The sequence below is a fragment of the Neomonachus schauinslandi genome, chromosome 5 (assembly GCF_002201575.2).
Source record: "Neomonachus schauinslandi chromosome 5, ASM220157v2, whole genome shotgun sequence".
Taxonomy (NCBI): Eukaryota; Metazoa; Chordata; class Mammalia; order Carnivora; family Phocidae; genus Neomonachus; species Neomonachus schauinslandi.
The window spans coordinates 79413111-79440463 of record NC_058407.1 but is presented as its reverse complement, the minus strand read 5'-3'; the positions used below and the strand labels follow the sequence as shown (position 1 = coordinate 79440463).

Genomic DNA, 27353 nt, shown 5'->3' with positions numbered 1-27353 from the left:
GTCTACAGAGGCATGCTGCCTTTCGGATGGTGCTAACGAGTCGGAGATCAGGACATTGGTCTACCATCCATTTTAACTACACACAATCACTAAATCATTCCTGTCATATTGAATGACGGGTGAAAGAGAGGAGGATACCTGTTATTTTCACGGTGGTTGTGATTAGAAGAAAATTTCCTATCTGTGTACAAATCTTATCCTCAGAAAAGAATTCTGTGACCTGGCTAAATCTTTAATATGACATAGTTTCTAACCCACTGTTACTGGTAGGATCTATCCAGAAAAATTGAAATTTAATATTTCTTAGGTTTCATAAGGTACTTTCGGTAGCCACAAAATTTTCACAATAATTTTTATGCTCTTTCTTCATTATGCTCCTACACAGAGATAGACTGGCTTCATTCTCACATTTTTTAAATGTGAAAAATTGACATATAGTACCAGTTCATAACCATGCAAAGTAAACACACACACACACACACACTAATACCCCCATTTAGACCTTTGGGAAATACCATGTCTTTATTCTTGAGTTGGGCAACAGCTTCCTACAAAACAACTTTTTGCCCCACAGCTACATTTCACGCTGCTCTTTGATCAAGCAAGTAAGTTCCCTTGGACTTTCACCAAAACAGCATGATGCTTACAATATTCAGGCTCTGAAGTTGGAGAGACCTCCGAGGAAATCCCTGCTCTACTACTTTCATGATGTTTAGCAAGTAACTTAACCCATCTGACCTTGGTTTTCTTATCTGTAAAATGGCACAATAAACAGCACCTCTACCTCATCGAGCTGTGAAGATTGCAAAATAAACTGCATTCTGAGGACTGAGCACCAAGTAACGGCAAATATCCTCCCAGCCATCGTAGGCAAGTCATCTAATGCCCTGTCTGAGTTTCTTCATGTCATTGGCGGGTATTATTTCCACATTTTTGTCTCATGGAAACACTACTGGGTCTGAAAATACGAAAGCTACCGGGCAAATACGGGCACAAAGGAGATACCTGACGGTAGTAAGGTATCTGGAGAGCCGCTGGTGGATGTTTCCATGTTTTCATTGTTCTCTCCAAATTCCTTCTTATATATTGACAGCAGATACGAGATCCTATAATCTAGTCGGACACTCAGGATAAACTACAAAAAGCATTAAAAACATACTTTTATTTTTTTAGCATAATGGTTAAAACTACAATTCATTACACCAAGAACAACATAACTATCAACGTATCACATGAACTAATTAGAAATCTCAGTGGCATACATGCTTATCAGTCATAAAGCTAAGAAAAGTGATACATTTCCATTAGCCAATGTCCGGAAGATCCCAAAGCAGGTTTTTAGGAGGAAGAAAACTTGACTTCCCATGATTACTCTTTGAATAATCCAGAAAGAGGTATCCAATGAGTCTGGATGAAGAGGTAATGATTTTTTGCACTTTGCAGAGTTACCATTGGTTCTGGGAGGACAGTGCTGGAGCTGTGACCTTCACTCATGCATAGAAAGGCCAAAATTTCAGGTACAATAGTGTGGATTCTGGCTACACCACAATCAGTCTTGGATCTGGACTACAAAAGGACAGCTGAAGTAACAACAGCATCCAAATATACCATGGATTCGCCTCATTGGCGCTTGTTTCCTTAGGTTGTGTAGTTGTCCTTGTCTTCCTTAACTAACACATTGGCGGAAACTAAGTGCCAGTAAGGTTCCCGTCTATGCTAGGCACTAGGAAGAGTGCAAACACTTGAAGCCCTCTGGCCTCAAGAAGCCAAAGTCTGAGTTGGGAAAACAAAATATAGCATTGTTAACATCATTAGAAAAGCATCGAAGGCTAAATCATGTAGTATAGAAAATTCAGTGGAGATCAGAGAAAGAAAAAGTATGTGCTATAGATTTCTGAGTGGAGAAGGTAAACAACAGAGAAGTGGTTTTATATACAGGGTTCCCTTCCATCCCAGTTTGCCCGAGATAAGCCTGGTTTAACCTTTTGTCCTAGCATAATTACTATCCGTGTCCCCTACACTCTCAAAAGAGCCTTGTTTGGACAGTGAGCAGTAATGGTCACACATGGTACTGTCTGACCTGATCTCCCAGTATTTCTGTGGCTCCTGAAGCAGCCCCCTCCCTCCCCCGCTCCTTCCTCCTCTCATTCCTTCTCACACTGCTCTGTTCCAGAAGCACTGGATGTTTCTCTCCTGCCTTCTCACATGTGTTCAGTGTCCTCTTTACTTTGAATATTCTCCTCCAACCCAGCGTAACCAGTGTTTGAGATATCCTCTAAGATTCAGTTTAAAATGAAGCTTTTCCTGGATCCCTGTCTAAATCCCTTTTTCTCCTTTTTGCTCACTCAACGCATTATTTACACCTATCTGTCTACTGTCGACCTAATACTTCTTTTATTTACTCTCTGTCTCTCTGTCTCTTCCTCTCTTCCTTGCCTCTGCTAGCCCTATGCTTCTTACGGGCAGCAAACATGCTCCATGTCAGCTATGGTCACCTAAGTTCAACAAACATTTGCTAAGCCAGGAACTAAGAAAGGTGCTGAGAGTACAAAAGGGGTGTCGAGGATAAGACCTGCCTATGAAGAACATATAATGTGGAAGGAAAAACGAACACCAAAGAGTCTCTTATTACCATGTGGTAAGTGCTGCAACACACCTTGGTTGAGTGGATTGTAGTTAAGAGGATTTTCAAAGCAGGGGACAGATTGTGGGAAAACAGAGCTGAGAAGGGGCCATTGGACATGATAGCCTTGGGTGGGAACAGAAACTAGATGGCAGGGACTTGAAAGGAAAGGTTTAAAAAAAAAAAAACCTATGTAAAGAACAAATTAATAAGACACTAATTAGTGAAACACTTACTAACTTTCAGTTGAAGATTAGTGCTCATAGAACTGTATTTTATACATATAACCAAAATTAAAACTTTCAACATATAATATATTTAATTGTAAAATATAAATGGAAGGTAGGAAAGGGGCAGAGGGAAGAATAAAAACAAAGACAGAGAAAGACAGTTGAGAGAGGACCAAAGACAGACAGAGGGAGCAGGGGACACCTGGGTGGCTCAGTAGGTTAAGCATCTGACTCTTGGTGTCGGCTTCGGTCATGACCTCGGGGTTGTGAGATCGAGCCCCAGGTTAGGCTCTGAGCTCAGTGAGGAGTCTGCTTGAGATTCTCTCTCTCTCACCCTCTCCCTTTGCTCCTCTTCACCCACTTGCTCGCTCATTCTCTCTCCCTCTCTCTCAAATAAATAAATCTTAAAAAAAAAAAAACAGACAGAGGGAGAGAACGAGAGAGATAAATAAGAAGAGAGATACATAAAATGATGGGAAAAAGGAAGGAAGACCCTGTAAAGAGGAAGAGCCGGCAGAAAGCAGGAGACTTGTATGAGGAACGTGGCTCCAAATAAATTCTTTTTTTTTTTTTAAAGATTTTATTTATTTATTTGACAAAGTGAGAGAGAGAGAGCACAAGTAGGGGGAGAGGCAGAGAGAGAGGGAAAAGCAGACTCCCTGCTGAGCAGGGAACCTGATGCAGGACTCGATCCCAGGATCCTGGGATCATGACCTGAGCTGAAGGCAGATGCATAACCGACTGAGCCACCCAGGCACCCCCAAAGAAACTCTTGAAGAGGTGTTCCAAGAAAGCAATGTATTCAAGAGCAGCACATAGGAACACATGGTGAATCAGACCCTGATTCAACGCAACACAAAAATCGGAGTGAGAAAAGAGGCTCAACAAGAAATACATTAAAAACCCAAAAGATGGGGTGCCTGGGTGGCTCAGTTGGTTGGGCGTCTGCCTTCGGCTCAGGTCACGATCCTGGAGTTCCAGGATCAAGTCCCGCATTGGGCTCCTTGCTCAGCGGGGAGTCTGTTTCTCCCTCTGACCCTTCCCCCTCTCATGCTTTCTTTCTCTCATTCTCTCTCTCTCAAATGGATAAATAAAAAATCTTAAAAAAAAAAAAAAGAGGCAGCAAGGAGAGGTCAGCCCTCATCTGCCCTACAGCAATATCTCCATCTCCTGGTTTTTTTAGCAGTTAGATTGTTTTTCAAATGCTGATCTTCTGTAACTGTGGACCAAACTGAGGTCACATATCTTAGATGTTGTCCCGTGAGTAGGATGATGTAAGTTACGGGCTCTTTCGGTCCGCACGTCAGTTGATCACTACCGTTCTCAGTTTAAGAATAGGAGAACCAAGTGATTTTACAGGGTCATGAACACAGGGTTGGGAGGCCTGCCAAAATTTCTCAGGATTCAGCCTTTGGAATTTCTGGAGGAACTGTGAAACCTTTTATGATTATAAATCTAATTACTTTAAATAAAAATGTACAGATCCTTCCAGGACTACTAACCCACTTCTGGTAGCTCAGTCTACATTAAATTATGATGAAAGACTTAGTAAACTGTATCCAGAATCTTAATAGATCCTTGAAAACTCCAGGCTTCATTCTCCAAATCTGGAATAAATGCTATAATTAAAGTATCATAAAACTACTTTCCAAACTTAAAAAAAAAAATGCTAAGAATTCACAGCTACAGTAATGGGGAATTTATTCACTAAACCAGTGGGCATGAAATAATAATTTATCTCCTTTAAATTCATGGAGCTAGGTTTTAGACTATATCAATTTTAAAAACATATATTATTCCTAGCCTCTTAGAAACAAAAACACAAAGAGAGATAGTCACTTATATAAAATACTGAAACCAGTTATTAACATTTTTGTTAATAATAAATAAAATTTTATTTGAGTTTCTTGCTACAGTGATAAATCTGGATACCTAGAATTACATGTCCAATTCAATTAAAAAGAGAAATAGAGTTAGAATTCAATCTCAGTTTGCCTGCTCTGAAATCCTGAAGTAAAGGTAAAATGAAATCAGGGTCAATACTAAATGAGAAAATGCGTATGAAAGAGGTTTTGTCAACCTCAAAGCACTCCACAATTGTTAGATATCACCAGAAATACATTTAATGGAAATGAACACATGTAACTAATATGTTAAATAGTATCATTAACTCAAAGGAAATAAATTAGATCAATAGCATTTCAGAATATTTCCACAGTGATTTGGAACAAAGAGCATAAGAAGTTAAACACAGATGCACAATTAGGTATTTGTCACTTCACTTCCATTATGCAACATACCTGCAAAATCTCAATAATCTTCAGTTTGGTGTCCATCACGGTCACATCTTCATGCTCTACGGGGCTCCCCTGCTTGCTGGGGTGGATGCTGGGCTGAACGTCAGGCACACTCATGGGGAAGATAGAGCCTCTACTGAGTACCATTTGGGTCATCATCTCTCCCACCCCATGGATGGTTCTCATGACATTGTTTCCTGGCACAAGAAAAGCCTTTAAGTCAACACACACGACACCGGCAGAATCAGGTGTAATATCCAGTTGGTCAGAACCAGACTGCAAGCATGACAGACAGCAAAGGTACTAAGATAGGAAAGAATAGCACCAGCACTGCTCTGGCTCTTTCCTTACAAAGCACAGATACTGCAGACACATTTCAAAATGACAGATTTTAAAATCTTTAAATTAAAAAAAAGTTTAAAAAACTTTTCTCAGAAAATGTTTTCCAATGATGCACCACAGTGAGTTGTGATAGCTCTGGTAACATCCAAGTCAGGTCCTTCTGGAACACAGGAAGCCCTACCAACTCTCACACCAATAGGCCCTAACTTTTACAAAAATGCAAATGAGCTCTACGACAAATGAGCTGCAAGTGAGGATACAGGCATTACATGAAAACATGGAAGTGGTGACTAGCATCCTAATCCTACCCTCAAACCAAGGACTTCACGGCTTTGCTTTCATGATGCTTGTGAAAAGAGCTTGTGGGGAGCTTGCTATAACTTCATTTTAAGAAAAAGAAAGTTTTATCTGGGGAAGAAGCATGTGTTTGCCAATACACTTCCCATTCCTTCATCCAGTTGGAATAAAAAATCGTTATTCAAAATCCACAAAACCAATGATGTTTGAGGTAATTATGAAAACACATTAGTGACAAACATGATCATTTTCAAAAAGGGAGCACTCCCCTTCTATGTCTTCTTGAGTTTTTTGTTGTTTTTTTTAAATTCCCTAATCTTTTTTTTTATTATGTTTAATTAGCCAGCATAGAGTACATCATTAGTTTTTGATGTAGTGTTCAACAATTCATTAGTTGTGTGTAACACCCACTGCTCAACAACACACGCGTCCCCCTTAGTACCCATCACCTGGTTACCCCCCCCGCCCCCTCTGTAACCGTCAGTTTGTTTCCTGGAGTCCAGAGTCTTTCATGGTTTGTCTCCCTCTCTGACTTGACTTCTCATTCACTTGTTCTTCAATAAAACTGCACATACGCTCATTCCTTCCACTGACCACGAGCAGCTGTACCAAAGGATCCTCCTGACACTGCTCCAATTTATGTTCTCCGGCCTGACTGTTGTTTCTCACTTCTAAATTCCCTCAACAAGCAGCAAGGATTCAAAAGAACAATTGTCTACTTTTCTTTCGGAACAGTGGTCTTTGCTTGTGTATGTTCATGGAGCTTTGCCTCAAGCAAAGGCCTAAGAATCTGGCAAATAATTTTCCTTCCCCTGAATGTCTCAGGGTGTAAACCAAGAGAAAGGGAAATGGAAATAAGATGGGATGAGATAAAACTCTCGGCTCTAAGTGAAGAGTATAAACTGTAGGGATACCTACAGAATCAAAAGGCAAACAAATAAAGAAAAGGAAAATATTGAAAGGATGACTCAAAAAAATCTTGATGGTCTTGCATAGACCAACTCACAATTATCATCAAGCCACCAGTAATCACGGTGAAAAGTGAAATGCCTTTTAAAACTTATTCTTATCATATATGAAATTCGTATACATAAAAGAGGGTGGTGCTCAAATAGTACATTTTGGAGTAGGCAGAGAAGTAACATTTTTTTCCTAAAGTGGCATCTTCAAGGCAGAAATTAACTGGTTTTCCTTCTGAGAGTCTATGAACTTTGACTGCTGTTGGCATAGACCAAAAAAGGGGGAAAAGAAAAAATGTATATGAAAGGTAATTTCCAAGTTTAGACAAGATTGAGATAAAGGATTTGAGAGAGCCCTATTTTCTAGAACAACCTTGAGGCAGAATGCTTCCTTTTCCGCAGTTCTCAAGCAATCACAGCAGTTGACTACTTCCAAATCCCTCCATTGTTTGCTACGTGGATTGCAGGGATGCACATCTGGTGGTTGGCAATGGTTTTAGGTCCCCGATGTTAAACCAGTACATTTATCCGAATCTTGATTCGAGTATGTATATGTGTTAGCCTCCAAGAGATGCTTTCTCACCACTAACACTGAACCGGCTCCTTTGTCATTCCTACCCCTGATTCACACAGAAATCCTTGGCACCCACAGTGTCTGCATCTTATTTAGATTTGCATGGAAAATAATCATTTAATCCAAATGATTATTACACAGAAATTTAGCCCAGACAATTCTTTTCCCCAAATATAGATCCTGTCACCAAGAAATTAAAATCTAAAGGCCAGAACCATAATAATATGTAACACATGTTGTCAATGACCTGGGGGGGTTCGTCCCTGTTCTACCACATCCTTAGATGCCTATGGCATGTGGTCGCCACAAAACTCTCCTGACATCTCCTTGTATGGCCAATTTTTTAATTTGAGAGGTCCCAAATTGAAAGATGCTATATTTTCTGGAGTTGCTTGGTGGTGATGAGAAGTGCTTAAATTGTGAACTCCCACAGCTTGGAAAACATAAGTCAAATGCCACATAAATCACAGACAGGCAAGGCTCCCAAGTATCCATTTCTCCAGAGAAAAATTTCTGATTCTAGACTGTTGAGATAAGTCAGAGGCCATCGGTTTTTCATACTGCCAGAGAAGAAATCTTACCATTTCTCCTCTCAATCATAATTAGTTAACACTACTAAAAAGCCTACTGTATCACCATATAAATCTTCTGGACAGACTAACCCCTAAAAAATCAGCTTTTCTATGTCTTTTTTATTAACCCAGCAGCCAGAATTTGGATTTATGTGTAAAGGGTGTTGAGATAGTTTGAAAAAATGGGAGTCATCTTTTGTTAAGCAAAAGTAAGAAAGAAGGAATTGCTTAGAAATAAAAACAGATGGACTTTTCGGGTTCTTTTATTACATGATTGTATGGATAGTTTTACTAATCCTAATTTCCTCAAGAGAAAAACCCGAAAGTAAACAGGTATACTGAACGCATAACAGGAATGATGGCCGGGAGTGGCTGAGAATACATAGTTTGTTTCTTTGTTTCTTTGACGGTTCCGATGAGTTAAGTTCCCATTACCAATTCCAGAGAAGCAAAAAGCAATGAGATCCACATAACACGGAAGCTGAGCTGACCATGATTTAACTGTACCTATTCAGAAGTCGTATTACTGCTTGTGAGCATTATTGCACTCAACAATCATTAACAGTTATGTGGATTTCTAGAAAGCATAAGAGATATAATAGAATCTTACTCGATTGAAATTTACCTTATGAGTATTGGTATTTTATTTAATTTAAAGTCATCTTTATTTGTGATCTTTTTCTATTAGAAATACATAACACTAGAAACGATAATTTCAATTTTCCAGTTGTTTAGATTTCAAGTAGACATTTCTGGAACCTTCTCAGCATTTATAAGAGATCATAGAAATATTCAATTAGAAAAGTTTTGTGAATAGTTGTTCACAGCAATTTAATTGTTCTGTGACTACTAAAGTCAGCTCAATGTTTTATAATAGAAGCCGAAGAATGGATAACCCAAAAACCATTCTTCCTTCCCTGAAATGTATTTTCATAGTTGGATTTGGAAAAAATGCATCTGCTGTTATAATAATTCATATGATAACAGTATGATGTTAAACCATGAAGACATGACTCAGGAAATCTTCCTACTTCCCATCCCTGCTTAGCAGCTCCTTATAAACCTCCACTAGCTGGAAGACGCCTACATTTTAGAACTGGAGTGGCTTTCTATTTTGAACATTCTCTGGAGCAGTGCTTCCTCCCAGTGGTTGAGGGTCTGTTTATAAAAAGACTTTTCTATATGCAAAACAAAACATTAACACAAGATCAAAGCCTTAATGAAGCTAGAGATACAAGCAGAGCAATGGGTACCATGATATCAGCCTGGATTAAATGGAAGATCAAGACGTAACACCCTAAGAGGACATAGATAACCAGCATTCCCAGTTCAAAGTTAGATCATGGGATTTTAGAGAGCTAGATAATCCAATCTCCATCAGGTTTTTAAACCTTGTGCTGGAAACTGCCATTCTTCTGCTTGGAGTTCTCTTAACTAGATGGTCACTTAACTTGATTTCTCATGCCTTTATGATTTCTGGTACAATGTCACCTCCTCAGATGACCTCTTCTGGCCACCCTCTCTAAAGGAGGACTGCCATCACTCTGGACCCATGCACCTGCTTTACATTTCAGTCATGCCATTATTCACCATCTCACGTCATATTTTATATTTGTTTATGTGTTTATTGTATATTCCCCTCAAAAAAAGAAAAAAAACACATGAGCTCCATGAAAACGAAGATCCTGCCTAGTTTACTGCCTTGTCTCCAACACCTGGAATCGTGCCTGACACACAGTAGTCATTCAATAAATATTTGCTAGATTAATGCACTAATAAAAGAAAAAAGATTTGATAAATGAATTATTAAAAATGAGATTGACATTTTTATTTAAAAAATTGGATCTTATTACACTAAAAATATTCCGTCTTTCATCAAGGTGAGTTTTTGCTTGCTCTCCTTTATATTTTCCCAAATTTTCTAAATTTTTTCAAAAAGCATATATAATTTCCATGTTACTTGAAAACTTATTCATTAAAAAGAAAAGAAAAAGCAATAAAATAGATACTAGTGAGATGAGGGGAATCATGATCTGCCCTTATCAAGGGCAAATCACATCCCATGTACTTTGCTAGGCCACACAGACCCTCACTGCAGGGTGGGGGCTTATGGGGCCCATCCTGCTTTACTCAGCCAGAAAATGGCAGAGCTTCAGATAGAGGTCAACAAATATCAACATGCAGCTTTTTTCCCCACACCATGCTGCTTTGCTAATAGATCATCATCTTACAAATTTCCAAAGATTTTATACTAGAACTCAGAAAACCTACCCAATGCAGAAAGCAAAGATGCTCCTTTTTTAATAGTTTTTTTTTGTTTTTTTTCATTATGTTATGTTAATCACCATACATTACATCATTAGTTTTTGATGTAGTGTTCCATGATTCATTGTTTGCGTATAATAGTTTTTTTTGGTTTTTTTTTTTAAATAGGCTCCATGCCCAACATGGGGCTTGAACTCACAGCCCTGTGATTAAGAGCCGCATGATCTACTGACTGAGCCAGCCAGGCGACCCCCAGAAAGCAAAGATTCTAATTAAAACTGTGCATAAAAATGTGAAATTACTATTAATCATATAATAAATTTGGTCATATTATCCCCAAGCGAACTTATCCAACCAGTTTTTATTATTTATGATGGGCCACACACTATTCGGAGCATTTTATTTGCATTGCACAATTTAATTTTAAGGGCAGCTCTTGCTCAGAAAGTATTATTAAATAACCAATGTTCATCTGGCTCTGTACTAGGGACAATGGGGGTGGGAGGACATAGGAAAGCATGGCTAAGAAAACATAAAACATATCCATAAAAAATTTAAGAAGAAATACAAGGCAGTTGAGATAGTTATAGTATAGAATGGGCAGTGTGAAGGTTGCTTTGGAAATTTTTTTTTAATTTAGAGAGAGAAAGAGTGCACACAAGCAGGGGGAGGGACAGAGGGAGAGGAAGAGAGAGAATCTCAAGCAGACTCCACACTAAGCACCTGAGCCCAACGTGGGGCTCAATCACACGACCCTGAGATCATGACCTGAGCTGAAATCAAGAGTCGGATGCTTAGCCAACTGAGCCACCCAGGTGCCCCTAAAAATGTTTTTAATTTAATTTTGTAAATCATTTTAGGGTGAGGAGAGAGAAGGGCAGCTTCACTGAAGAGACACAGTTTTGAACTAGGCTTTGAATGGAGTTGAAGATTCAGATTAGCATGATCTTTCTCAAATTATTTCACCATCCTGTGTACACACTCTTAATCTAACAAAATATGTTCCAATTCCTGTGAGAATAAGATTATATAATATGTGCAAAAAAGTCATGAAGAATAAAAGAAAAGTATCATATAATTGTAATGTATTTACCTCAAAATGAAAAGTGGAGGACATGTGTGTGCTTTTACTACATCTCTGAAAAACAACTATTCTCCATTTCATCATGTTCTATTAGAGTGGCCACCATCCTACTAAGGAATGTGTGGTTCCATCATAGCTCATTATCTCTTACACGCTGGCTTGATTGACACACAATATCACTTCAAAAAGGAGAAGTCTTTCAGAGAAGTGGTTTATAAAGAATACTCAGTGGACAAAACAGACCATATGACACCTAATTTTCTTCATTCTAAATAAATAGTCTTTGAATACAGTATGTTGATAACCCATTTACACATTCCAACTTTCCAAAACCTTAGAATTAGAACAAAGCAAAACTTATCGAACATATGTTACCAAAATATAGTAATGTTATCATCCATCTTTTTTTGAATATCAAGTAGACTGCTTAAAAGAAAATTATTTCCCATCCCACCCACACCCTAAAGAAGTGTTATTCAAAGGATGAATTTAAAAAGCAATTCATACAAAACAGTGGTTGAGTTCTACATCCTACTTTGGATTTCATCACTGTCAAATACTGACAAAGGCATTTCAATATTCCAAACCTCAAGATTTTAATTTGCAAAGCTGACTTTAATTCTTAACAGTTGGTAATCTAAGCAATAAATGAATTTACATACTGTTTTACGATTGAGATACAATTTAGATACAATGAAATGCACAGATCTTATATGAAAGGTTTCAGCAGTTCTGCTGAAGAAGGACATACATCCATATAAACCACATGTCGTCCAGATACCGACCATTTCCATTACCCCAGAAGCTCCTTTGTGCCTTTCTCCAGGTCCTCTCCTCTACCTTCCCCCTCACCACCACCACCAAGAGCAACTACTGTTCTGATTCATCATCACACTATAGACACGTGCATTGAATTATGTACAGTTTCACAGGTATGACTTTAGTTAAATGATCATAACCAAAGAGTACCAGTACATCAATCACTGTTTAAAGTGCAGAAGGGCCTCTAGTTCCTGTCTGCTCTCCCATTGCCTCAACCAGGTAAGTATTTTTGTTGATGACTGGTAAAGTCAGAAATAGCATGTTTCTTAAATGTAAAGGTAGCATGAAACAAGAAAGGATAACTAATATAATGACTGATTCCATCAACTCCCCAAACTACATCAACAGGTTGAAGACAGGGTAAAATCAAAACATAAAATGCCCTGTACATAGGGCCCAATAAAACCAACTGAAGTATATGATGCAAAAATGTGATATAACGGAGCACAAATTCAACTTCAGTTCTGTTCAGGTTCCATGGGGACCTATATGGTGTCATTGTTACCAAAAACACTCAGTTCACCTAGACTGCATTACAAAAGTAAAGTGTTAAGAATGAATGAGAAAAATAACTGTCCTTGCCTCTGTGCTGGTCAGACCAGTGATCGGTGACATCTGAATCCTAAGACGAATAGTTAAACTACCCAGAGAGGAGGAGACGCGCAGGTGACACCCTGGCCGTTTTCAACCATGGAGGGAACCAACATGTGGAGGTGATGTTCGATTTCAATGTGGCTCCAGGGAACAAAAGTAGGACTGCTAATTGGAAGTTAGAGGGAAGTTAGGATAATCTAACAAAACAGACCTAATATAACAAAAGAGACCTAATAATTGGAGCTCTTGGAAATAAGAAAGACCTGCCTTTTGCAGCAACAAAATCCTGGTCGCTCTGATGTTCAAGGAGATCCCAGATGACCATTTGTAATGGGTGTTATATGAAGATTTGAAGTTTCTATATTGTGTAGATGATTTCAACAGTCCCTTTATATGCTAACATTCTATAAATTTATGTTTAGGTTCCAAAAATGTACCTTATTAGAGGTCACTGGTGGACTCTCTTCAGCAGAAATTGAGAGAACTGGGGAACCTAATCCCCAGTGTTTTAACACCTTGAAGCATCAGATTCTGAGGTTCAAACAGTATTTATAAATAGAGAAAAGAGTTGGAGTAGAGAGGAGGTGAGGACAACATGGCCCTCCTCAGTCATTCTCATTATTTGTGAGGTCATCCCTGGGTATTGATTCTGTCCTATTAACTCAATATGGTAATGGTAGTACCTCTTCCTGGGTGCCAGGGACCATTCATATCACTCCTAGAGTCACTCTAGAGCTTAAAGAATAAGAATAAATCCCACACTAAACTGTGGAAGGTGCTCCCCCCACTGTGTGACTGATACCTTTGGGAAACCAAAAGGCAAAAAACTACACATGATGCCTTTGTTTCTGGCAAATCCCACAGAAACACGGACAAACACAGAATCAGTCTCCTGCCTCTACTAGTCAATCAATTATGAAGTCTAACAAAAATAATTTTATGTATTATAACTTTATGTGAGTAACATCTGACTGAGAGAACCAAAAGGAAGAGGTACTTCGTGACTTAGTGTACTATGTAAATTATGCATGCATCATACCCATTAAGTCCTTGTGAAATTTATTAACTTACACAGTTAGCAAGTGAACATTTCAATCACATTACTCTATGAAGGTGGTGCATTAGAGATCACTGGAAAGGTATAACATTAATCACTAAAACTGCTCAAATAAAATTGCAGGAACAAAATACCAGGAAATATTTTAACATGAACTGGCATTTGTCATGTTCTCTCTCCTTCATTGCAAGTTTGGAAAGTGAAACTAGAAGTTCATAAGTAATAAAAGAAAAACAATCCTATATTTGGAATGTCATGGTCCAGAAAATATTTTTAATATTCAAATACTTACATATTTATATAAAACATGTAATTTACATACATTCATTAAATGCATTTCACTCTATTTTTCAAAGCCTAGTATGTAAATAATAGTATATTATGCATGGTACAAGTCAGCTTATAGAATCAGAAAGAAAATCTGTTTTCATAGTTTTTCTCCCCACTTTGCTTCTTTCGGTCAATAAATCTGAAACTTTATTAAGGAATTATCCAGATAGTAAATCTAAAAGTCATGGAGCCTTTTGTAAGTCTACTAGAAAAAAAAACAGACTTATAAAACATAATTACAAAATTAAGAAAAGAAAGACACAAATATATATTTGGAATATTAGGACCTCTAAATACTTTTGTCCTCCAAATACATGCATATTTATGTAAGGCTTGGCACTTACATACGTTCATCCTAATGATAAGTGAGATATGAAAGTATATATGAGATACAGAAATGTGTCTAAGAAGATAAAATTGCTTAGAATTACTGGGGAAACAGCAAGAGACAGAGCTAGAGACATCTGATGCATATTATGAAAACCCTTGGGCATCAACTTAAAGAACTGAGTTATTCTCCAGAGAAGATGAGAGCTAGTAAAAGAGCTAGAGTATGTGATTTAGAAGGATCCTTATGTTGGAATGTGGAGAAAAGAGCCAAAAATGGACTCAGGGAGACCAGTCAGAAATTTATTGCAGCAAGTGAAGAGGAACATTCAGCTTCAAGAGATATTTAAGGGGTAAAACTTTTAAGACTTGTGATTGAAACTTTGTTTCTGAGAAAAGCCAACCATTCAAGAAGAGATGATTATTGGTTTAAAAAATCTTTTTTGATCTGACCTGTAATCGCTTCAAGTAAAATCAAAACTCTTCAGTAAACACCTACTGTTTAGTACTAAACTTCCTTGGAAACTAAACTTGGAAAAAGTAGAAAACAGCACCCCTGCAGATGAAGAAATCATCTAGATAGAAAGTAGTATAATAATAGCAGAAAGAACATCAACTGTAGGGCTGTGGGGTTTTTTTAAGGAAGTGGAGAAAAAGGAAAAGAAATCTGAATTCAAAATTTGGCTCGGCAAGCTACAAACTGCATGATCTTAGGCAATTTCCTGGACAAAGCAGTGACCATAATATCTAATTGCTGGAGTGCAATAAGGTTTAAAAGTAAAAGTGTGCGGGACACCTAGGTGGCTCAGTCAGTTAAGTGTCTGCCTTCAGCTCAGGTCATGATCCCAGGGTCCTGGGATCGAGTCCCGGATCGGGCTCCTTCCTTGGTGGGGAGCTTGCTTCTCCCTCTGCCTGCCGCTCCCCACTGCTTGTGCTCTCTCTCTCTCTCTCCCTCTCTCTGGCAAATAAATAAATAAAATCTTTTAAAAAAGTAAAAGTATGCAAAAGATCTCTTTAAAAAAAGTAAAAGTATGCAAAAGATCTCTAGGTGTGTTAGGTGTTGAATATAAATAATAAATACCCTATTATAGTAATCTTTTGCCAATATGTGGCCCGGCACGTGGTAGAAACTCAGTATAAAGTAGACATATTACATAGTTATTCTGTACCTATTTTTAGACATGCATTTGAGTTTTAAAAGGAACATGACCTAACATAGATCCTGTGTTTGAAACTTTCTGGATATTTGAAGAGAGGATTAAGCCCAAAGGGGGATGAAGTCCTTTTAGGCTTTATTAATAACTAAGAAGAAACTGGACAGTTACACAGGCATTTTTTCTAAAACTTACAAAAGCTTAAAGCTGGGAGGGGGTGGGGGGGACGGATGCGTTAAGCCAGAGAGAACTCAGAGGAACAGTCAGCGTAGCGCAAAGCTGTGGGAGAACCAGACTCAGAAGATCAGAATGTCACAGAAATTCTTCCTTCATATCTGAAGAAGAGGATTCCGGAAAAGACTTGCTTCCCAGAACAGGTTTCTGATGCCACTGATTCTGGGGCATTTGGAAGTAGGCAGCTTCTAGAAAACTTTCATATCTAGAACTTTCTTGTGCATTTAAATGTCTTAATGTTTTTATTTTTCTCCCTAATCTCTATTTCCTATAAGATCATAATCATTTTTTTTCTTCCTAATCTGAATTTCCTATGAGATCTTAATCTTGACCCACAGCTTTTCCCATCATGGTATTTTTCTGGAAGATACCTACGGTGGATGCTGTGATAGTCAATGCCCAGATTCCCTTTCAGGGATGAGGGACAATATACTGCCTCACCTGCTGGGAGCTACTCAGAGAACAGCCCTCAAATGTCAGCCCTGGGTGGGGACCGACTATTCTGAAGAGAGCCGCCTCAAGCAAGGCCACACACCCATTGCAGGGCAGCCCATGGGGGCATAAAGGCTCAGCCCCCACCCTTACTCCAATGGGAGACAACTCTGAAAGGACATCCCAATTGCAGACATCTCCCCTCATCCCAGAGTTTTCCACTAGGTCTGCATCACAACCTGATTTCTCCCTTTGCCCAATCCTGCTTCTTTCCCTTCCGTTCCACTGGTGTTGATCCTAAGAGTAACCTAATAAACCTCCTTCATGCTAATCTCTGACTCAGGTTCTGCTTCCTGAGGAACACATCTTGCAATAAATAACTCCAGAGATTTGGGGACATTGGCATCATTGTTACTGCCATTGCTGTTCTTATTTTAAAATCAGTGGAAGATGGGTGCCTGGGAGGCTCAGTTGGTTGAGCATAAATTCAAAGAATAAGGCCATCCAAAGAAGAACCTTGAGAGGCAGAATAGGAAAAAATAAGTCCAGAAATCCCCCCAAGAGATTTTCACATGAATGGTAATAGTGGTATCTTCTCCCTACAAGTAAACCTTGCTAACACTTCTGAGGACTGTGAACTCCCCCGCAAACTTAAATCCTTTATAGAGACCTGGAAAGAGCTCAGTCAGATGAAAAATTAAAAGAAGATGAAGGAACACTTGAAAGAGTCCTTAAAATGAAAGCTGCCTTGTACCTTAGGTACTTGTTCTTCAGTTATGGTCATCATATTAAACCTTATTTCTTTTCATTGTCATCCCCACCTCCACATATATATGTCTTCAGCCTCACCTGCACCCAGGTAAATCCTTGCTTGCTTGCTTTTTTTGTGATACACTTAATATTTTAAGTGAACAAAGGCTTCTGGTGTCAAGGCATTCTAGATGGTGGCTTTACAAAGAGTGATCACAGCTATTAACCAGGAGACAAATACTTCATGGATATTGGCTAAAAGGAATGTTTTGCAACACACGTTAAAAAGAACACCATTCAGTGAGTGAATGAGAATTACATACTAATCTTCAAAGAATCACAGTTTTGAACTGAAAGAGACCGTAAAGATCAGTTAGACTAATCTAATTTTATAAAGGAAGAAACTATTTTCTGGCAGATATTTTGCCGGCAAATACTTTCTTCATTTCCCACCCATATAACAATATTAAAAAATGTTTCTGCTCCACCTCCCATCTCAATTTCCCTTCTTTTTAACAGCAACTATGCTGCCAGAAAAAGCATATTTCAAGGTGGATCATGTAAAGTCCCTGCCAAGACAAAAAAAAAAAAAAATTTAAACTGAAGAAATAGCCAGTTGTTTGCCACGAGATAGGGAGTTAGCTTGCTCTTACACTCTCTTCCCCAAATCTCCTGGGGCAAGGGATGCTCCCAGACAGACATATATCCAAGTGCCTCTTACCACCCGCCCGTCTTATCTCTTCCCTCCCCTGGATGGACCCACAGGACTCTAAGTCACCCAGTACAGCTCCAGTTCTTTCAGGGCATTGTGGTTATCTGTTTCTTATTCTCTAAAACCAAAGGCATTTTCAGCTCCAAACCTGAAGCCCCAAAGAAAGGGAATCCTAAAATTAAATGGAATTCTCCATTTGACTTTTGTAGTGATTTCCCATTTTCAACATTAGAACACATATATACCAATCAAAGAGGTTATCTGGTCACTGATTAGGAACGGGCCCACGTTTCAGGGCTTGGCTATGGAAACTCCCAAGTTGTAAAAAAAAAAAAAAAAAAAAAGGCAAAATGGTAGAAGATTACAAGAAACTATTCAGCTCTTTTTCGGTGTTTTGGTAGTTTTCTGATATATCGCATTTTCAAACTGTGGTGAGCTCAAGGCCGGGGAGACAACTGTGAAAAGAAATGATAGTCTTGGCCTAGATACCCTAACTAGGCCTACATCATACTCCAGGGTTAAGACTTCATTGCCCCATGTTGGAGGCTTAAATTTGAATCCCAGTTCCACTCAAATGACAGACAAGTGGAAAGACATTGACAGGATAACTAAATACTAAGTTAGACCCAAACCATTCCCAGACTGTGTCACGTTCTGCATTCTGTTCAAATGGAGACGAGGCTTTCTCTCACTACCCAAAGTTAACATGTTATGTTATTCATTAGAAGAATGCAAGTCGTATTCACATTTGTTCCCAAATATTTGAATGACTCTCTAGGAGAGCAGAATGTACCCACCCTGCTATAAAAAAGTGATCTTAATTAGTACTATTATCAATCCTTGGATTGTATATCCTTCAGCAGGCATAAAGAGGAAGAAAAGTATAATTTTTTAAAATAGAATGTACTTTCAAAAGTGTATTGAAAATATCTGACTTTACAGCCAGAGAAAGATAAATATCATATGATTTCATTCATACATGGAATTTAAGAAACAAAACTGATGAACATAGGGGAAGGGAGGGAAAAATAAAATAAGACGAAATCAGAGAGGGAGACAAACCATGAGAGACTCAACTCTAGGAAACAAACTGAGGGTTGCTGGAGGGGAGGAGGTTGGGGGATGGGGTAACTGGGTGATGGGCATTAAGAGGACACTTGATGGAATGAGCACTGGGTGTTATATGCAACTGATGAATCTCTAAATTCTACCTCTGAAACTAATACACCATACATTAATTAAATTGAATTTAAATAAAAATTTTTTTAAAAAAAGAAAATATCTGACTTATCAGCCAGCATATGCATTGGCTTTTCACTTCTATACGTGACAAAGAAGAGCCCTGCTTGACATAATCCTTCTACCCAAAAGATCAATTACACTGAATGGGGCCTGTGCATTCTAAATCACTGAGAGCAAATGATAGGTATTAGGCAAAGCAAATTGACTCAACAGCATAGCCTGCTGGGAGTGAATACATTTGTTCGAAAACAGTATTTCTTTTCGTGAGTACATAGCCAATGAAAGGTATCGGATGGGTGGTTCCGAAGGTCAGGCCCTTCTATTTCACGATAGCACAGGACAGGGCGGTGCCAGCTCCCAGTGTCTCCATGTGAGTATGCCTGCATCATTTTCCGAACGGACCACCTCGAAGGCACAAAAATGAAAAGCTGCTTCTCAGCCTAGCAATTTCTGCCAAGCATGCCACCTAAAGCCACAGTGATGCTGAGCAGTCACAGCCTGGCGGCTAGATTCAGACCCCCAGCCAACTCTAGAATGAGGACAGCTCACCGGGACACAGAGTGGGCTGCACTGTTCCCAAGGACCCAGAAGAGGAAAACATCTGGAATCGCCACTTTCCAAGCCAGCCATCCCCAGAACCTCAAACACTAATCACTGACATCTAAACCTACAGGATTTCCCAGAAACACAAATGAATGTTGCAGGTGCACACCCTCCTTAAGGCAGGCGCCACCGAGGCCTGCACAAAATGGAACTCCAGGAACTCTAAAAGCCCTTTCCTTCTGGACATTCCTCTTCTTCTGCTCCCATGGGCCTGACCTGCCAAACAGCTACCAAACACATTTCTCTGAATGTCCAACCCCAACTGTGCTGGAGCAGAATTAGTAAGTGGTAAGTAGATCACAAGGATAAAAAAAGACCTGGTTCGATTGCACAAAATTTTCCAGACACAGTATGAGAAAGGAAGATTATTATCACTTACTTAAAGGAATTGGTTCATCTAGCAACAATGCTTACAAATTTACTTCCTATTTTTAAAAAATCGTGCTTTGCAAATGACTTCCAATTGAATAAGGTTTCATTAAAATAGGAAAATATAATCCAGATCACTTAAATATAAAAGAGCCAAGATGATGATACACTGGGTATTGCAATGTGGCCACATTGCTACAGCTCCCATGAGTTGTCCTTTCAAATAACAGTTCTTTTTCCCCCCAGGTATTTTCTGTAATCTGGGATTTCCTCTCTGGCATCAACCTCTGTCTCATCCTGTACCACAGGAATTTTTCCCAGGCCTGAAAAGCCTGTCTCCACCTTTGGAGATTCCAGAAATGTGTTCTCTCTTGCTTCTTTTGTTAAGAATTTAGAGAGTCTAATAGAACCTTTGTTAGGAATTTATAGTCTAATAGAACTCAGCTATAATAACACACCTCCTAGGACAGAAGATAATGCTTTCAGTTTGAAGTGTCATCTTATATATAATAAATCATTTTCCCACTTGTCTAATTATTAAGTCGTTAACTTTTTGTTTTGAAACACTTTCAAATTTATGGGAAGAGTTGCAAGAATAATACAAAGAACCACTATAATACCTTCTGCCCAGTTTTATGAGATTCACAAATTCGGCCGTATTTGCATCCTCTCTCTCTCTCTCTCTCTCTCTCTACATACATAAATATATATCTTTCCTGTACTATTTAAGAGTTAGCTTCACACATCCTGACCTTTTAACTCTCAATTCTTCACCTTGTATTCGGTAAAAACAAGGACATCCTCTTACATAACCACAGTACAATTATAAAATTCAAGAAATCTGATCTACTAGCACAATCGAATATACAATCCATATTCAAATTTCACCAATTGGGCCAATAATATCTTCTGTAGATGATACTCTCCCTGATCCAAAATCACATATCGTATCCAGTTGTCATGTCTCTTTAATCTCCTTTAATGTGGAACAGTTTTTTAGCCTTTATCTTTCATGACATGGACATTTGGAAAAGTTCAAGCCAGTTATTCCATAAAATTTCCCACAATTTGTACTTGTCTCAAGATTCTTCACAATTAGCGGGAAATTCTGAATTTTTGTCAGGGATACTTCCTAGATGATGTTATGTCCTTTTCAGTGCATCACATCTACAGGCACACGACATTGCTTTGCCCCCATTTCCTTTTATTTTAAGCTCTCTATTTTGTTTACTTAGCTTAAAAAATATCCATATTTAAGAGACTGAACCCGTACACTTTTTAAAAAAATTTATGACCAAAATTCGAAACTCAGTTACAATTTTTCTAAAATATTAGCTCATTGGACTACCTCATGGTATGTACTGCACTGTCTCTGTGGTTTTCCCACACCTTTGTATATGAAGCTAAAGTAGAGTGTGTTGTTTCCTGCTTGGTCTTTGACTGATACACCATTTGAGTAGCACTTGCCATAGACCTCAAAATCATTGTGGCTTTCCAGAAGCTGTGGATAACTAAGGCACCTCAACAGGCCCCAAACAGGGATGGCAAACGACAGCAGTCATTGGATGAAGAGCATTAAGTTTACGTTATATTGTTCAATATTGTTAGCAACATGATACACCCAAGCTTCGTATCCTATAAAACTGTGATTTTATCTCTAGATTTTGTGACAAATACAGATATGATAAATCCAGCTTTATGTCATCATCATTCCTCAATAAATTTGAAGGCTAGATAGAGAAAAAATATATATTAGCTTATTGGACTAATAAATAATCAAGTGGTACAAATGATAGGAAGACTAATTTCTTATGCTTTAGCTCTTAGCAATGCTGCTAACTAACTAGTGCATCTTGGGCAAGTTAATTAATCTCCCTGAATATGCTTTTCTATATTTGCACATTAAAATAAAACTTTCTAAAAAGTTAATAATTAACACAAGTTAACATTAAATAAATGTTGAACATTAGTATAAGCAAAAATGATTCCTCGGGAAGGATTTCTAGAGGTGAGCGGAAGGAAGAAAGCCCAGCATAACAACATTTCTCAGAGGTATCTGTAATTCAATTACAATTGTTATCAAATCATGCTTAACAACAAACTATGTTTTCTCACAGTTTATATTATGTACCCAATCATAGGAATGTATTAAAATATAATTTACTCCCTGATTTGCAGATATCAAGGAAGGGATCTTGAAATTATGTCCTTAAATTCAAATTAATTTCAATACACCAAAAACTAGGATAACAGAATTCGTGGGTATTTATTCGTAAGGGGATAGGCACATTCTTTCAGATTCCAAAAATCTAGCCAAAATCCGTAAACTCCTTTCCACCAATTAGGAAAATCTATTTCCCCAAATCAAGAGACACTGTTCTATTCGACAAACCAGTCTCAAAAGGAAGAAACCTCTGAGTCTCGGTTCATGCAGTACATATATAGATATTTTCCATCAATACGTCATAAAGTTTCTTAGAGAATTATAATTGGCTCATAAAAACTATTATGAATCTATTTTAATACTGGAGTAAAAGTGTGGTGTTTCATATCTTAATAATGGAGTAAAATACAGTGTGTCATTGTTAAGCACAAATCACACTACATGGGAGGTAATCCATGTAAAACCACTTAGCACATAAAGTACTCAATGAATATTAGCTACGTAGAAAGTATATTTATATATGCCAACAAATAATTAAAATTACCAGCGTTACTTTTTGCTTGGCTTCCAAGATATCCCATTGTCCTGGGGTTCTTCTTTACTCACTAGCTGCTCTGTCCCAGTCTCTCGTGTTGACACTTCCTCTCATCTCATGGCTCAATGTTGGAGGGTCCCAGGATTCAATCTTTAGACCTCATTTCTCCCCAGTCAACAAGTACTCCCTAAGTGATCTTATTCAGTTTGATATTTTGAATGTCTTCTATACACTAAATCTCACATTTATAATTTCTACCCTGACATTACCCTGAAGTTTCATTCATATATCCAGCTGTCGACATAACATCTCCACTTGGATGCCCAATAGGTATTTAAACCTAATGTGCCCAAACAGAAATCCTGATTTTCCCTCCAACCCCCTCATCCACCAGTCCTTCCTACCTTGATGATAGTACCACATTTACCCAAATGTTAATTCAAACCTGGGAATAATCTCTTACTCTCCTCATTCTCATTCCACATTCACGTCCTATCAGTTAAGACTGTAAAATTCCCAATTCATCCACTTTCGCCCCTACTTTACCACTATTCTCCTAGTTCATCACCATCACCTGATTCCCCAAAAGCCTCCTAACTATGGTCTTCCTACCACTATGCCCACATCAGTATTCTCCATTCTCTACTCAGCAGCCAAAATTATCATATCGTGTCAATCCCTTCTCACATCCTTCCAAAAGTTGAGCATCAAACTCAGAACAAAATTCAAATTCACAGGTCTGCAAGGCTTTACAATCCAGGGTTCTCCAACCTTCTCTCCTATTATTCTCCCCCCTCTCACTTTACCTCAGCCAAAATGGCCTTCGGGCTACTCCTCCTACATGTCAAGTTTATTCTGCCTCAGGGCTTCCTTGACACATGTAGGTCTCTGCTCAAATGTCAGAGGTTGTTCAATCTATTCTGTCCTCCTCCCCACTTACTCTACCACTCTCCATATTGTCCCACTTTATTTTTCTTCATAGCATTATCTGAATTTAGTGTATATTCATATGTTTATTATCTGTCTCCCTCAGTAGGGAGAAGGGAGGGACTCTGCCTCTGTATTTATTAACTGTCCGTCCTCCTTGTGGCTAAGGATTTTAACTTCTCTATTCCCAGTGAGTAGAACAGTGTCTGGCATGCAATAGTAACTCAATAAATTCTTGTTGAAAAAATTAAAAATGGTTCTCAAATTGTTGACAGAATGATTAAGAAATCCAGAGATGAACGGAGTCCATGAGAAAATATGAGAATTATAAATAACTTAAAAGAGTAAAAAATGTGTCTTATAGGGTAGACACGGACATGACAGAGAGAATGCAAACAAGATATTTGCAAATTTTTAGAGGAAAAGTAAGACTTTCCCTTAGGGTAAAATTCTGAAAGCAGACTGTGAGCACTGAGACCAATAGACCAATAGTGAAGACCAATTTCTAACTTTTAAAAAATGATTTGGTTCAGAGTAAACTGGAGATTATAAAAGCATCACACCAAGAAGCACCCTTAATACTGACATCTCAACTCTTGTGTACCCTCTGGGACTGTTAAGAAGAGCCTCTCACTGGTGAGATTCAGAAAACAAAAATAGGTTAGACCACTGGCATGTCCCCTGCCATTTACCATTGTTGTTCTTGGCTTTTCCTTTGCTTTCATTCAGATATTGTTCATAGACTTTTATTTTTATAAAATTTTAAATTTATATAAAAGATGCAAGAAGAGTACAAAACGCTTATATATCTTTTCATTTTTTTCTCCACTTGCTTTCATAGCACCTCCCCCTACACGCCACAACTCTCTCTGAATATACACTACATATTACAGTTTTATCATGCTATGTCTTAGAGATCACCATTCCAGACAATTTCGCCATGGAGAACTTAGGCTATCTTTTATTTACAGAATGTTTTCTTGGATTGTAATTTTAAATATAAGTTCTGCTCCACGGTTTTATTTTTCTTCTTCAGAGGAACTCCAATTATTCATATGATGGCTCTTCTTTGCCTTTCTTCCATTTCAACCACTTTTTCTCTGACTCTTTTTACTTGTTTCTTCATATCACTGACATTCTCATCATTGTTTTCCTGCCTTTCTTCAATGGTGCGTATTATACTTTCCTTCAAATCTATTCTTTTGATAATGTAATTTAGTCTGTATATCTAAAAAGAATAAAGTCTACCATTTTATTCTATTTCTTTCCTGAGTCCAATAAACTTTCATTTCATCTCCTCCTGGCTTTTTGTCCACTTCTAACCTTAGTTTTTTAATCTATGATTCAAGGTGGTTTTCATATCCCAATTTTTGTTTGAAGATATTTAATTAACTTTAGAGTCTCATGTTACAATTTTCTTTTCTTTCATGGTTAGTTTTCAGAGGAGAATTTCCATCAAATGAAATGTTTTGATTCTCCATTCTATTCTGATCTTAGAGTAGCTTCATATATAGGAGGACTGATTTCATATCTGCATTTCTTGGACAAGGTTGACAATATGAGCTGGTTCACATAATTTTCAGTTCAAGAACACTCCCTTGTCAGAGTGGCAAAGTGCAATTTCTTTAAAGTCTAGCTCTTGGTGGATGGCAATGGAAAGGAATTACATACATTTCCTTCGATTTTTTTGTTTCTTTTATCTTGTGGTACTTAGGATTTCATCATCTTGCTTCTTTTTCCCTTCACCAACAAGATTCCAAAGGGTGACTCTCCCTCATCCCTAGGGATGAACATTAACCCACTTCATCTATAGAAGCATTGCTTTTCCACAGCTGCTACCTGTGTACTGTTAAGCCCCTTTCTCTTTATTCAGTGCTCTTATCTACCTGGATTCTCTGTCAATATTTTCACACTTAGCGTAGACTTTCTTTCTGAGGGAGATTTGCATACAATCCCTTCTTGTCTCTTCTGCATAGTTTTCCCAGAACCTTCTAACTGTCTGCAAAGGCTTGCAGTGAGAACTCGTGAGACAGCTCTACTGAAAACTGATGCTACCTTTCTACTTACACCTGAAGTTTGTATTGTCCTCTGTCTTCTAGTTCTGCTAAAGGTGAGGGATTTATATGGTTAAATGTAGTCTGATTGATCTCTACAGATTTCTGGAAGATGTAGAAATTATTGAGATTTAGGCAGCAGCAATTAATTACTTCAGCTACCTGGAAGTTCCTCATTTATAATTCTTAACCAGATATTTCTTCCTTAAGTCTGAGATTACATTTCTGGTTTTACTTTTTTAACCCTGCAGTAGACATTGCAGTGGACACCTTGTGCTCTACACAGGTCCCCTCTTCAGAGTTCAGGCACATTTTCTCCTAGTTGTGGAGCATCATAGTGGCCAACCTCCCATGATGCCTCTCACTAAGAATTACCCTTGGCCAAAGGAAACTGCCTTACCCAAGGTTACACTCCCCACTCCACGATAAAGCCATCAATCAATGGTTGGCTGATACAAGAATACAAAACTCAGTACCTTTGCCTTAATTTATGACAACTGCCAAGGGCCACCCTGCTGTAGAGCTAACCTGTAGGATCAGTTGATGGCTCAGTTATAATTGCAGTGTGGATCAGCTTCTCTATCTGCCCAATCCTACCTTCTTCACTTCCTTAGAGGTGTATATCCTGAAAACATTCTTCAATATACCCTCTGCAAACAATTCTCTACCTCTCACTATTTACAAGGCATCCAACCTAAGACAATCACCATCAAAAAAATTTTTGAGTTATGAGATTGGCACTGTTGTAAGTACCTTGAATATATTGTATACATTCATTTGATTCTCACAAGGAAGCTGTGAGGAAGATACTATTATTATTATCTTCATATCTCAGATGAGAAAATAAACTCTTAGAAAAGTTAAGTACCTTGCCTAAGTTAATAAATGGTAAAGGCAGGATTTGATTACAGCACTCTGACTCAAAAGCCCATTCTCTTATCCACTTCACTATACTGCCTCTCACACTGGTTTTGCATTCACTGCTTCTCTGGTATGACCACTACTGTTCCAATTCTTTGCACTTTTCTGTGCCCTGCTATGAAGCATAGCCAGCATATCACACATACCAGGATGATCACAAATATTAAGATGTTTTTATTTTTTAACACATAATACTTTCACTAATGGATTAGCTGTAACATTAGTTGCCAAAGTTGGAACTCATTGATCTATGAATTTTTCCTTCAAATTTTTAATTTAAAAACAGAGAAGAAAGTTTATAAACCCAGCCTATTATCACTTAGTCCTATTATAGAATCACTTTTCATTTGTACACATACATTAGCAGGTACATGTTAACAACAATTTCTCTGTAGATTTGTTTTTATCTCACCTTCAAAAAGATCATAATTTTTCCCAAAAAATTCTTACCTCCATCTTGAAATTTGCTCAATCTTTCAAAATATGATGACATGGGGGCCTGTACAATATCTAGGATAGCCAGAAGTGTTCTTGTTAGTCTTAACAATTCACTGAAACTATAAAATCCAAAGTATATAAGATTCCGAGCCAAGTGGACCACCTTAAGAAAAAGGGAAGGGGAGTGGGAAAGAAACAAAAAACATTAGAAACTGAAATTAACATTGATTTTTTTTTTTTTTTAAGTAGGCTCCATGCCCAGCATGGAGCCCAATGGGGGGATTGAACTCATGACTCTGAGATCGAGACCTGAGCTGAGATCACAAGTCGAACGCTTCACTGACTGAGTCACCCAGGTGCCCCTAAAATTAACATTGATTTTTTTATATTATCCAAATTAGTGAAGGTATTTCTAAACTTCCTAATTCTTTTTTTTTTAAAGATT

General features: G+C 38.1%; 1 protein-coding gene across 1 annotated transcript in view; it reads right to left on the bottom strand.

Annotated features, from left to right (window-relative positions):
* Nucleotides 1-27353, bottom strand: part of ITPR2 (inositol 1,4,5-trisphosphate receptor type 2) — a 482328-nt gene that overhangs the window by 297668 nt on the left and 157307 nt on the right. Inside the window, exons 21-23 of the mRNA XM_044915443.1 lie at nt 26921-27071; nt 5154-5347; nt 1006-1135 (exon numbers count right to left, since the gene is read on the bottom strand). Of these exons, the coding sequence (XP_044771378.1) occupies nt 1006-1135; nt 5154-5347; nt 26921-27071 (475 nt within the window). The remainder of the gene's footprint in view (nt 1-1005; nt 1136-5153; nt 5348-26920; nt 27072-27353) is intronic.